Source organism: Cylas formicarius, unplaced genomic scaffold (genome assembly GCF_029955315.1).
Source record: "Cylas formicarius isolate icCylForm1 unplaced genomic scaffold, icCylForm1.1 PGA_scaffold_12__32_contigs__length_19106922, whole genome shotgun sequence".
Classification (NCBI taxonomy): Eukaryota; Metazoa; Arthropoda; class Insecta; order Coleoptera; family Brentidae; genus Cylas; species Cylas formicarius.
Window position 1 is genome coordinate 15,636,245 of NW_026844225.1, and position 13,385 is coordinate 15,649,629.

A 13,385-nucleotide genomic window follows, 5' to 3' on the forward strand; every position below is an offset into this window, starting at 1 on the left:
GAATATGCACCGTCCTCCCGGACGCGTCTAATACGTTGTGTCCTCTGTCTACCGTCTAATTTATATTAACCAAACCATTAGAGATCGTGTTGATGGGAGAACCTGTCCCCTTGCAATCCGTTTTTGCGATTTAAATTTGTTCCGTTATTTTTTCATTTTCGCCAACATCAGAGGCGCTTCAAAAATTATTTCCCATACCGTTTTGTTATTTTTCTTTGTCGCTCTTCTTTTATACACCCCGTAGAAATTTGGTTGTCAAATAACGCAGCTGATGAAAAGTACAAGTCAGTTTTTTTTTATCTACGTTAAGTCACAAGTCATAAATCGCGGTTCGATTTTCTTTTTCGGTTTCTTCGGATGGGAGAACAAAAATCCAAGGAGGCGGCGAAAAATTATCCGAATCAAGGTACGAATTTTATACATTAATTTGCAACGACAGTTGGCGCTAACTATTGCTGCGATTTGGGTTGTATAACTACGGTAATGATTTGTTAGGAACCCCTGGATTACAGTAGGCAAACGCGCCGCAATTTTGTCTACTTTTGCTTCTTGTCAAAAGAGGCGCTGCAAGCGCGATGTAATCTGAGTTGCCCAACTACAATGTGGGGGCGTCCTCTGGAACACAGTAGCCACAAAAACAGTATATTTTCTTTGCTTTTCGTTTAATGCTGAGAAATTTTTTTGTGCTTAGTGTTGCCCGACTACGGTGCAAATTAAATGTTTTGTCAATGGTCTTTGATTGAGAATGTATCCAGCATGAGTGGTACGGATATGTTTTTTACACGTGTCGAATTGTGTGGATTAGCGAAATAAAATGTACAATGTAAACGAACGGAACTATATTTACAAAGAATAATATATAAATATTTCTAATACGATATGAAAATACAACTATTTCGTGTTTTGAAGTAGTCAATTTTTATACACACAAAATTAAAAACGTGCCATTTTCATATAAATAAATAATACAAAACTGAACACACAGCTCACGAAAACGATTAAATTTTAATAACTTAAGTTAAAAATTAGAAACCGTGATACTTAATCTGCCATAACGCTATATCTTACACTTTTTTCAATATCCAAACAACAGCACTTACTGTTTCAACTAGGTATTTAAAAAAACTGTACAATCTTTGACTGTACATATATATACAGTAGGTTTAAAAAATAAATAAGCCTCGACGTCTTTTTATGAGATCTAAATTATTAGGACAATTTGCCAAAGTTATGATTATTGTGTTTAGTTTCGGCCACTACGGGGTGCAGATGCTATTTGTATAAAAACATGTATATTTTTCAATTTTTCAGTCGAGAAAAACTCAATAACATTTTCGGCATTCTGCATTTGGTCCCGGCAGCGTCTGGTATTATTTAAAAGTGACGACCCATTAAAGAAAATAACGACGGTAAAGATTCACCTTATGTCTACATTTTGTACTATATAAAAAATTCATTTTCATTCGATTTAATCGAATATTTTTCATTTTACCTCTAAAGCCCGGCTCTTAAACTGATAAAGGATCCCCTTCACATACTTGCAAAAATAATTATATAATTGACGAATTACCGACAAGGCAACCGGTTTTAGCTGGAAATTTAATTTATGGTTCACCTTTTGTAAATTGCACGAATTTTAACAAATAGCACCAGCAGGACAAATCTTTAAAATGAATAAACAAGCACTCAATATTAAAAGAAACTCCAATTGTTACATTCCAGACTATGTACAGAGATTCTGTATTTACTATTTTTATACATTATATATCTTTAATATATATAATTATATATGCAGGGTGCATATAAGTGCAGGATGTCAAAATCTAAGAATTTAATGTAAAAAAAAATCACTATAAGAGCTTAATACTGTTTCAAAGCAAATTTTCTCTTCATTAAAATTATATTTATTATAGGTAACATAATTTATCTCAGGAAAAAATAAAATATATAACTTATTAATTAATTAGTTATGTGGGTAAAAGGGCCTTTTCCTATCCGCCAGTGTTCAACATAAATTATCTTATTGTTAAGGCTTTTCAGGCAGGCATAAATACGATGTGCGCGGCGTTTAGGATCACCCTGTATATATAAGAAAAATAGAAGCTTGTGAAGTGGCGAACAGATCGGCTAAAAAGTCCAAATTGCTTGAATCGACATCCAAACAATACAGATTCTTTTAGCGATCTGTTAATTAATATTATATTTGAGGATCACATTTGCTCATGTCCTTTAATATATCACCCAAAATGTCCGAAGATTTCGACGGCTGGATCGGTTTTATCTTAGGCGGTCTCTGTTTCTTAACAGGCGATGAATTGGTGCTCGAAGAATGCACCGATTTGGTAGGCGAGCTCAACGAGTTTGAGCTTTGGCTACTTTTTATCGGCGAGCTGTCTAAAGACGTACTTCCCCATCGAGTAAGGGGAGTAACGGTCGTGGTCGTTGACACATCACTGCAGGAGGACACCTTGTCCTCTTTCCTTTCTTCCTTTTTCTCCGTCAAACTGTGTGTGGGTTGCGCCTTCCCATCACTATGCTTCTTATCACCCGAATGTTTTGGTTTATCCGAGGAACTGCTTTTGTGAGAATCGTGGTGTCTCGATTTTCCATCACGTTCCCTACTGTGATATTTGTTATCGTCTTTCGAACGGTGCTTTTCTCTATCTTTGTGTTTGTCTCGATTTTTGTCTTTCCTGTCTTTCTTATTTCTATCCCTGTCCTTGTACCTATCCTTGTCCTTTGGTTTTTCTTCTTTATCCGTTAACTTTTCTTTCAATTTTGCTTTCATTTTGTCAAAATCGATTTTGTCCTTAATTGTTTCGGGGTCCGAGTGTTTCTCCTCGGGATGATTGTTATTCGTCGATTTATTTTTATGATCCGATTTTTCGTGAAGTTTCACTCTCACTTTCTCGAAATCGATTTTGTGTTTGATCCTTTCCACCTCCAGACTTTTCTCGTCGGAATGATTATTATTTGTCAGTTTGTTTTTGTGGCTATGCGCGCCCTTCACTCCTATATTCTCTTTCGTATCACTTTCGTCGTTGGTGTAATATTGTTTTAATCTTACGTGCCACGCTGAAATCGGAAAAGAAAAGAGTAAAAGCACCCGAGCCAAACAAAAAGGTTCTTACCGATACTGGTTACCGCGGTAACTGTTCTGAATTGATGAATTATGTTTCTGGGTAAAAAATAAATGTCGTTATCGTACAAATTAATACGCGCATATTCTATCCCTTCTCTTCGCAACTGATTCAGTTTCGCGTCTTCTATCCAAGTGACACACTGCAACACACAAGACAACACCTTAAAAGTTCCTAACTAATGCTTTGTCCTACACCACTGTTCAGGTGTTTAATGGCGGTTGACAGGTTATTTCGATAATTTCACTTAACAGCCAAGACAATACATTTTAAGATAGACTATACCTGAGATATCGGCGGTTCGTGTAAATCGAGCTGCAATTTTTCAGCAAGAATATCGAAATATTTTGCGGAAAACGCGACAACGTCCTTCGTTATCCTGTTAATTGGTCCTTCGTTTTTGCCGCCGTGGATAGCTTTAAGTATACCCACGGCAGCGGTAGTTTTCCGGTCCAAACCGGCCCCCACGTGATCCGCGTGCGCCTTGGTTCGGTCTTCGAAAAGATGTTCCCTAGCTTCTGACATCCGCGGTAAATATTGTAAGTTTCGAAGCTCGTTAATTCCAGTCCTGGAAATTGTTCGATCAATTACACACTGGAGATGTTAAATTGACATACCTTTTTCTCTTGTTGGGCGTTTTATTGTCAACAGTCGGGACTAGCTGCTCACCGGGTCTACACCATATGATGGGTCCGTCATTACTTTCAGTCGGCTTTATATAATCCAATATGGATAACGGTCCCCAGGGCATCGTCTATATGTATAATTAATTAAACTTTAACAAATTAATAAAATGGTATATTAGGTGGTAACAAACCAATTTCAAGAACTGATTCTCTTCGAGCAAATCCAAAAGGTCGGGAAAGTATCCGCCGACTTCCTCGTGGGCGGTACCGACGATGCTGATTTGATGAAGGGGTCCGTACCTCACGGTACCCGCTTCATAATGTTGCTCCACGTTGATATTGTACGCCTTCAGCGTTGTCGTCTCAATATCAGAACTTTTGCTCAAAAGACCGTTCTTCACCGTTAAATTGGGGTAATTTTCGGCCATATATTCGAGAATGTCGGGCAAATAAGTGGCCGCGCCGTGCACAACGGCCGTCACGAATTTCGCGTGGCCATTTTTATCTTCTTCAAAGGCAAGTTTAAAGAATTCGTACGTTAACTCTTTGGTTTCGCTCGAGGTCAAGTGTTTGATTTCGTGGTGGTACATTCTTAAAATTTTCGCACCGCCGTTGGTGTGAGTTTCAATATGGAAATATCGGCGATATCGAAGCGATACCTGTAACAAGTGAAATATAGCGAAAAAAATCGCGTTTTCATAATTTAAGGAAATATCTTGTAGATTTTACCTCAAAAGTTGGGAGATATTATAACCACTTAAAAACAAAATTATAACATAGATAAACTCGCTTTGGTTTAACCAGTGGAGTTTGTGAGACTGTTTTAACAATGGTTTCTTAAGTATTTTCGCTAAAAAAAAAACGTTTTCGAAAAAAAACTTGGGTTTGCATATATATGCACCTAATTGACACAGAAGGGTATCATCGCCACTGATTAAACAACAATAAGTGTATCTATATTATAAAATAATAACCACCAAGTTAGAAAGAAAAAATCTAGAAGATTTTTTAAAAATAGGAAAAAACTTTTTTTTTTCGCAATATTCCTGTATCCCCGAAAGGCAACATTTTAAGCAATAATATTACATGAACACTGTTACTTATTTTTATCTGCCGAAGAAACTGTTAAAGTTTCTGAATTATAATTTGACCACCCTGGAGGAGGCATGAAATGAACCCATAAAAGGGTTTTAATGAAATACATTTAGTTTTAAATGTAAACTGAATCTGAAAGTTTAAAAAGACATGATAAATCTTACATCTTCGGGTGGATAACTATAGTTTCCATTAGTCAAAAGTCTAGGTTTGACTTCTCTGTACCGGGAAGATGAGCTGTTGGTGTGCGGTTTCCTAGAGCCACTGCTGCCACTACTTTTACTACTTTTTGAATCATGCTTTTTATAACTACCACTACTGCGCCGTTTGTGATGATCATCTTTTGATTTTGACGATTTCTCTTTCTTTAAACGTAGCTTATATTCTGAAAAGTCAATTTTTCTGAGTTTAATGTCTGAATGTTTGACATCTGCCGAATGGGAACGTTTGGTGCCCTTACTACAAGCAGAGGCGACATCAACTGAGCGTGTTCTCCCTTTCCTGGGTGACAGGGTCACTTCAGACACTGCAGAAGAACCGGAACTAGACTTGTGAGTTTCCAGATGTTTGTTGGACTGATCTTCAATAGCATTGAGTAGTTCCACTCCTTTTTTATCTTTTAATAAGGACTTGTCAATGTGGTAAACAAAGTGGGAGCAATGTTTCGGTTTTTTACGGGGAGGTGGTTCATCCTCTGTTTCTGCGCGTTCAGGTTCTATTTTAATATTATTGTTATTAGTTGATTGAAGGCCACTATCAGCTACTGATTCTTGATTATCAGAATCACTAGTGCATTTTTTATCACAGGCAACTTTTGACTCTTGTTTAGAATTGTTTAATTCTTGAACAGCACACTCATTCGTCATTTCAAGACTTACTCCAGCCTTGGCACTGCCATTGGAATGATCACTTTGTTCCTTCACAGGTCTTATGTCAGGTGTAGGGGGGGCTTCTTCACTTATAAAATCTTCATTATTTTCCTGACTGTTTTCATCAATTTCACTTTTCACCGCACTACACTTTTTTACCGCCTCAGTCTCTTCGCCAAGATTTGAGTCTAAACAAAGTTTATCTTTCTCAAAATTCACAGCCTTAGCAAACTGTCCGGATTCGCCCGTGTCTTGAACATTGTCACTTGCTTCCATGCCTGACCCCAAAATGAAGTCATTGGAATTCGAATCAGCGGTTATGGATGGTGTTTTTGGTATGCCGAACAAAAATGAATTGCTGTGTTGATTGTCAGGATTGTTGATAACAATTTCTTTGTCATACTCCTCCAGGTCGTCCTGTCCATTGCTCAGGGGCACGAAATCTTCAACAAGTGCGTCTCCTTAAAAATATAAATAAATTAAAGACTTAAAATAAATAACAAAAATAAAACTCACTACTTGCGCCATTCGACATATCCAATTCGACGTGAAAAGGACTTCTAGGTAATTTGCAGGTACATTCTGAATGCCTCAAATAACATTTCGGACATTTCTCCACAGGCGACACCGTATTTTCTTTAAAGAACTCCTTGTTTTCCTCATTGCTACTTCCTTCATCGTTAGACGCCATAATTTGGTCTATAAAAGCCCGGGCACAATGTTTATTTACACATTACATCATCCCGCAAAACAAGGAAAGAATTTCATCCACCCCATCTTGACGATTTTTCTGAAAAGCTCGTACGAAAGGACTAGATGATTGTTTGGGAAAAATACTAACAAAAACACTGTAAAACCTAACAAATTTACGCTCACGTCGCCATGCTTCAACCGGGCAATCGGGGCATAACACTATGAAACACAGTGGCGTACTTATTATTTATCTAAATTTATATTGCAAAATCAGACGGGTCGCTATCGTATCGCCAGAGTATGTAACTAATTTCGTTCTAAATTTAGAAACGGGAGTGTTCTCATAAAACTAATTAAAGGTATAGATATGGCTGCTTACATAAATAAATACATGTAAAAACACATCTACGCCAATGTTTGCAGGACATGGAATGATGTTTTTATAGAATTCTTTTACCCTAGGGTATACACAAGGGTGTCGACGAAATATCTTTGAAATATTAAGTTCTCTATGAACGTTTTTTTTTTTTAATTCTTAGTCGAATAATAGGAATCTTTTTTCAAAAAGTTGCTGCGTAGTGGCAGAACTACGCGATATTAGTCACGTATGTCTTTTATTTTGGCGCCAAATTCGATTTTACTTAACTCCAACCCACTAATGTGCGGTCGAAAACCAATCAAACTCATGTTTTCCAATAGAAGTCAATTAATATAGAACTCTCTACGTTCAAAAAGGTCTTGCTTTTTATTTGAATATTTTTAAGGTAACATAATTTTTTTCAACAAAACATTGGTTTTTGAGCAAGGATTACTATATACTTACCATTGTTGTTCTGTGTATTCCAAAGATCTGATAACTCCGGGATAAATTAGATGCCTTATTTTTTGGATCATCCGCATTTAAAGGCGAAATTAAAACCATTTTAAACTTTTGCGAGTTTTTTTATTAAAAAAAAAAATACAAATCGTATGAAAACGATCAACAATTGAATGTGAGAATCGCAATGTAGCCAATTAAAAAAAAAAAAACAAAAAACAAAATACGACGTTATTATGAGCAGTCATGTATTAAACTGTCAACAATGCAGCCATACACTGACTAGTAACCGTCATCCTCAGCTGGTGGGGCAGGGGGTGGGCACGCAGTCCTAACTTGATACACCATAATTTTAGAGAAAACTAGGTTAAAAGTTTTTTTTTAAGTGTTTTGATCATGGCAAACAGTAACTGTGGAAATTGGATTTGGGGATCAATTTTGACCTCCGGGGGGGGGGGGGGGGGTAAAGTCTCGCCAACACCCAAATTCCCGAATCGTTAAAAATAAAATAACAGTCAACTTCGATTATAGCGTTTTAGATTTAGAAAACGTATAGGGAAAAATCGGGCGCGGGCGAAATGTCACACAACAAACTTGCCAAAAATATTTCGGTAGATAATTACCGAATATTTTTTTCCATTCATCCAATTGTAACAAAGTAGTTAATTCAATCATATTATCTATACATAATAAATTTGATGTGATGGGTAAAGTTACCACCAAAACATATGGCGACTGAATGCCGCTTACATTATAAACGTCTCTTTAACCAAGTGATGGAAAATCGCGCTCATCGTCAACTTTGGGAGCCCTGGGAGTACCCTTTTCATCGCTCTGTAAAAAACAAATACCATAATATACTAAACCAATATTGTCATTTTTTTACTTTCTAGCAACTTCCTGTTTTTATAGTTATTTTTATTCTACATTCTTACATTTCAAGTATTATGACCCTATAAAGGATCTAAGTGGTTTCCCTCGGTTTTATTTAGAGTCAGAAGGATCATAATGGGGATTGTTTCCTTTGTCATACTGGTTAATGCTAATATCAGATATAGTTAGAGATTGCTTTTATTTTGTTTCTTAATTTTTCTACGGATTTAAGTTTTTGAGGGTAAATCGCTTATTAAGGGTTATTTTCTTTGATTTAATTTAATTTAATCATCCGCGAAACAAAGTGTCTTCATCTTGACTATAGTGATACCCCAAGATGAAGAAGACCTCAGTTACATGGTCAGGAAGTTAAAGGAAGAATATGAGAAATCAATGTACATGACGACGGAAGAGAATGTAGTCAATTTCCCAATAGAGGACACCATTGAAATAAAAGGAACAAACAACTTCAGATATTTGGGATTTACGCTCTCTAAAAATGGTACTACAGAGGAAGAAATAAAGAATAGGCTTGGGCAGACACGATCATGTATAAAACTCCAACGTATATACGATACAACTGTAGAGAGTATAATGACATATGCAGCAGAGGTATGCGTAATAAATAAAAACAATAAAAGCAAAATCCTAACAACCGAAATGATGTATTGGAGGAGGTGTTGTGAACTCACTAGAAGAGATCGAGTTATAAATGAAGAAATCAGAAGAATGGGCGAACAATGTGATACATCGCATAGCAACCAAAAGACTCTTATGGTATGGACATGGAAGAGATGGATGAACAAAGTGACGGAATGGAGCCCGATTGGAGAAACGAGATAGAAGAGTCAATGCAAGGAAGACGGCTACGGCTGTAAACTCCTTAGATAGATAGATAGAATTTTCAAAAATGTGATTGCTTTTGGGTGAGTCAAGAACTTTCATGTAATAATAAAGAAAACTAATTTGATTTTATAATTTGTCTGACATGAAGTTGATCAGTATTTTGGTCTCCTTTACTTATTGACCTACTAAGAGTTAGTTTAAATTAAGGAAAAGAAATTATCCCTTCCCCATTACATTTAAATAAAATATGTTTGTATTTTAGATATTTTTTGAAATACCCGTGAAAAAAAAAAAATACGGATTGCTATTTTTTCAATAACCAATTTTTTTAAAAGTTGTACTGACATTTATTGCTTCTTGATTTATGGTGTGACTTTTTTAATTACATGATAATTGTAACACGCTAGTTTGAAGTAAGTTTTTTGCTATATTTAAGGTTTTGGTTTTTAGTGTGCCAGGGATATTAATGTTACACTAAATACACCAAAAAAAGATAAAAATCTCACCTGCTCCTCCCTAAACCGTGGTCTTTCCAACCCATCACCTCTGCCATCCCGGGGTGTTCCGCCTCCGCGTGAAATACCACCGCGTCCGCCCCTGACACCAGATCTTTGCCCTCTTCCACGACCACCGCCCGGACGTCTGCTGTCGTTAAACTGAATGTCGATGTCCAAAACATGCTTCTGTCTTCCAACTCGCTGAGGATATTCCGATACGTCGTACTCTTCATCTTCAGACTCCTATTGAAATCAATTTGGATCACCAAATTCGGTTTAATTTTTTTTAAAGTCACTAACTTCTTCCTTTTCCTTTTTCTTCAGCTCGAACATCTTTTTCCATTGGCTCGGATCTTCACCTTCGCCGGCTTTCCGAATGTTATATTGTGGCTTGGCACGTCCAGCACGCTGAGCCTTCCATTCGTCCAGAGTCAATTCTTTAGGCTCTTCTTCGACGGGAGTTGCTTCGACTTCGGTTTGTTCTTCCCTACAATGAAGTAAAGCGGGAAATTTCTCGCGCAGCACTTACCATTCGCAAACCTACTTTTTTTCCGCTTCATTTGTTTCAATTTTTTCCGTTTCTCCCCAGCTCTGGTCCGCATCGCTGGGCCTCTCCGTTTCAGCTCTGATAAAACAACAAATTAAACAGGCTTTTAATAATAAATTAAACGCTTACTCGATAATGTCTTTATGAGAACCCCAGTTGTGCGCCCCAGCACCGTCCCGCTTTTCAATAGGCTTAACTCCTCTGTAACCATGGCTGCATTCAGTTTTAAGGATCGTAATCCAATAAATATGTAGAAAAAAAAAAATTTGCTGTTCAACTTACGTTTTGTCAGATCCACTTTGCCTGTCAAATTCTCTTTTACCCCTTCTATCGTCGAAAGTCTTTTTAGGTCCGCGGGGTCCACCTGGACGATTACCAATTGCTCTGCCTTCTCGTCGTTCACCTCTTTCACCCCTATCACGATTGCGGTTTTCAAAATTCTCAGAGTTTTCACGTCTCGGCCTATTTTCACGGTCGCGGTCACTAAAGGCGTAATGTTTTTAAGGTCCCTACAGGATGAACATCAAAATGAATAATGTTCTTACCGGTTTTCAGTAGGTCCATTGTACGGTCGGTCTTCGCGGTTTCTCCTATTATTTCTTTCCTCCCGATTTTCATTATTGAATTTAGCAAAAGTCCTATCCGGTTTTCCGTCTGCCGTAGCCCTTTGATTCGGTTTATTGTCTAAAATAAAGTAATTTCCGTGAAGAAGTTTTACTTACATGTATTATAATTTTCCTATAGAATGGCGGTCATATCTGCTCACAAACTCACCTTCTCGTTTATTTTCTTGAGCTTTATTACTAGTCGTTTCCTTGATGGGTTTTTTCTGGGCATTTGCCACGGATTTTGCCTTGGGTTGTTCGTTTTTACCTTTGTTTTCCTTTTCAGCTACTTTGGCTTTTTTCTTAAGTTCTTTCTCTTGCTCTTTTATGGATAGCGTTTCCAATGGATCGGATTCATCATCCAAAAAAAGTGCGTACCTGTTGGCTACGCCAATCCCGTACGAATTTTCCATGATGATAGAAATGGCAAAAAGTCTTCGCAACTTTGGGATGTTGGAAGATTTATTTTTGGCTACTTCAGCCCTCTGTTATTCAAGCACTCATTCAATGCAATATGGCCGGTCGCACGAGGATAGCGTGCATGGGTTTGCGCATTTGAATGACAGCGTTTGTGAATGACAGTTTAAACTTCGTCAGCGCATGCTTGGCAACTTTACGATGGCATATAATTGGGCAGGACATTGGCAATAGCACTGGCCCGCCAAAATCAAAATCTATAATACTCTTTCATCGGCGTCATAAACTTGCCGGTGTTTTTCGAAACTGTTTCAGTTATTATTTGGGATTATTTACCATTCAGCCATTGCCGTGCGTATTAAGTACTGTACTAGAAATATATATATATTTTTGTTTGTCTTTCAGCTAAATAATCTTACTCTATGGAAAAAGGGACAAGGCCCTACGCTTATGTTACTTGATTCCAGAATCAACAATTATCATGAGGGCAGGCGGCACCAAGTAGTAGCTTGTCGGCGCAGAAGTCTCACGTTCATCCTGTAACGTGTAAGTATCACACACACGCACACGCACACACACACTCACACACACACACACACACACACACACACACACACACACATCCACTCACTCGCTTAAAACTTCGCCTCCTTCTTTTTTCTTTTTTATTAATATAAGTTGCTTTTTCAAAATTATAAACAAGCATACGACCTCTCGTTTGGAAGATTCAAGGATGGAATACGATGGGTGCTATCGAAAGATGACATCTTCAACAATTTCCTTGGTAGAAACAACATTCACGCGGATTTTAAACGGCACAAGGTAAGGCCAGTAGGGAATCCTCTTAAACACTAGTACACAATCACACCAACCATACTCACATACACATTAGTTTAGCCTTCATACACCGACACATAAAAACATTTAAACTCTCGCACACTCGCATTCGGACCCTGCCACACGTACGTTAAACTTTTTCCCATTTTTGGTAAAACAGTTTGGTTTTTCAGAATGGTAAAAGGGTGATGGCGACATGGAAGAAGATTCTGAGAGAAATGCGAATGCGGATATTCACATTTTGGAAACAGCATTCTGTCAACCAGTCAAGGTAAGACCCACATGCTAATATATTAATTATAAGCTAAAACTTCTAGAAACGTTATTTAGACAAGTTTGTTGATTTCAGAACTCTGTCGTCGTGCGAAGATGACGTCTACAAAAATTTCCTTGTTAGAGTAGACAGCCTTGGAGACAGCATTTTATCAACCACATAAGGTGATATCGATAGGACGGCGTATACACTGTTTCGTTATTATTCCTTCCACACAATGGAAGATAGTCTTTACATATTTGCTATTTATATTTCTAGTCATGGCGATTTGGGTGGCCAACGTCAAGCAGCCGGCGATCCGGTTCAGCATAGCGTCCAAGACCGGCAGGAAAACGACAGACACGGAAATCACCAGTTTATTAACTAAAATGTGTTGTTTATTATTGTTTTTTTATTATTTTTCTCAATAAATGTGTTAACTGCACACGTGTGTATTATTTCATATGCTTATTTACGGGTTTATCTCTTTTTCTATTCGCCCAACCAAAAACTAATGACTAGCGGAGAGATATCAAAAAATATCAGGAGCAAAAATTGAAAATTTTGCGTATCCCAAAAAAATTAAAAATTCCTTTGATTGGTGCAAGCTAAATACGCCACGCCCCTCAAGTGGACAATTTTTGCCACGCCTCCTGAGCGCCGAATAACTTACGATACCTCCTCGCTACTTCTGTTCTCCTTAATAAAGTCAGATAAAAACTGCGCACAACCGAATAGGTCCTAAATTCAATTTAATTGTAATTGCAATTCTTGACAAATTGATGGAGGCACAATAATTAAAAAAAAAAAAACGTTGCTCCTGTTACTTTTCATACCTCCTCGGCGCTTCTGCTCTCCTGATAAAAATTGACAAAATTTGTTAAAATCTAGCGAAAATGTGCACAACAAACACGACCGCATCCACCATGCCAGATGGTGCGAAATTTACTGGAATATGGGAGAATCGGCAAACCAGATTTGATAATTTTTCACGAAATTAGGGGAAATTCGCAAAATCTGGCAACACTGCACACATTCTGTCGTTCTAGAACTTTTTTGAATGTACGGTGAATGAGCTAATTTTGATAGTCTGTCATGCCATGTGCTAGATTTTAACGAAATTCGTTGATTTTTAGCAGGAGAGCAGAAGCGCCGAGGAGGTATGAAAGTAATATGATTTTTAAAAATATTGCGCATCCACCAATTTGTCAAGAAGTATAAAATACACACTACCGATTTTCTTACATTGCGCCCATTTTGACCAGGATAG

At 37.5% G+C, this 13,385-nt stretch overlaps 2 protein-coding genes and 1 long non-coding RNA gene across 5 annotated transcripts; 1 reads left to right on the top strand and 2 right to left on the bottom strand.

The window, feature by feature from the left end:
• Window positions 1–835: 835 nt before the first annotated feature.
• LOC132695620 (lysine-specific demethylase 9) lies at window positions 836–6,891 on the bottom strand. Its single transcript, XM_060659975.1, has 7 exons — window positions 6,247–6,891; window positions 5,026–6,191; window positions 3,958–4,425; window positions 3,758–3,894; window positions 3,426–3,708; window positions 3,132–3,282; window positions 836–3,075 (listed from the first exon to the last, which is right to left on the bottom strand). Exons 1-7 carry the CDS (start codon window positions 6,419–6,421, stop codon window positions 2,198–2,200), a joined length of 3,258 nt encoding a protein of 1,085 aa, XP_060515958.1. The 5' UTR covers window positions 6,422–6,891; the 3' UTR covers window positions 836–2,197.
• A 468-nt stretch (window positions 6,892–7,359) lies between these two features.
• On the bottom strand, window positions 7,360–11,178 carry LOC132708546 (SERPINE1 mRNA-binding protein 1-like). 3 transcript variants are annotated; one of them, XM_060680894.1, is made up of 8 exons: window positions 10,778–11,178; window positions 10,549–10,687; window positions 10,286–10,486; window positions 10,133–10,216; window positions 10,001–10,081; window positions 9,757–9,943; window positions 9,466–9,699; window positions 7,360–8,074 (listed from the first exon to the last, which is right to left on the bottom strand). In XM_060680894.1, the coding sequence occupies exons 1-8, from the start codon at window positions 11,019–11,021 to the stop codon at window positions 8,006–8,008; spliced, it is 1,239 nt and encodes a 412-aa protein (XP_060536877.1). In that variant the 5' UTR covers window positions 11,022–11,178; the 3' UTR covers window positions 7,360–8,005. The 3 variants fall into 3 exon arrangements, with proteins under 3 accessions (XP_060536877.1, XP_060536878.1, XP_060536879.1); XM_060680895.1 differs by having other exon boundaries at window positions 10,133–10,204; window positions 10,778–11,177; XM_060680896.1 differs by lacking the exon at window positions 10,133–10,216.
• Window positions 11,179–11,476: 298 nt separating this feature from the next.
• LOC132708547 (uncharacterized) lies at window positions 11,477–12,545 on the top strand. Its single transcript, XR_009619990.1, has 4 exons — window positions 11,477–11,987; window positions 12,036–12,133; window positions 12,212–12,300; window positions 12,395–12,545. It is a non-coding gene; the product is annotated as an uncharacterized LOC132708547 (long non-coding RNA).
• Window positions 12,546–13,385: the final 840 nt, after the last annotated feature.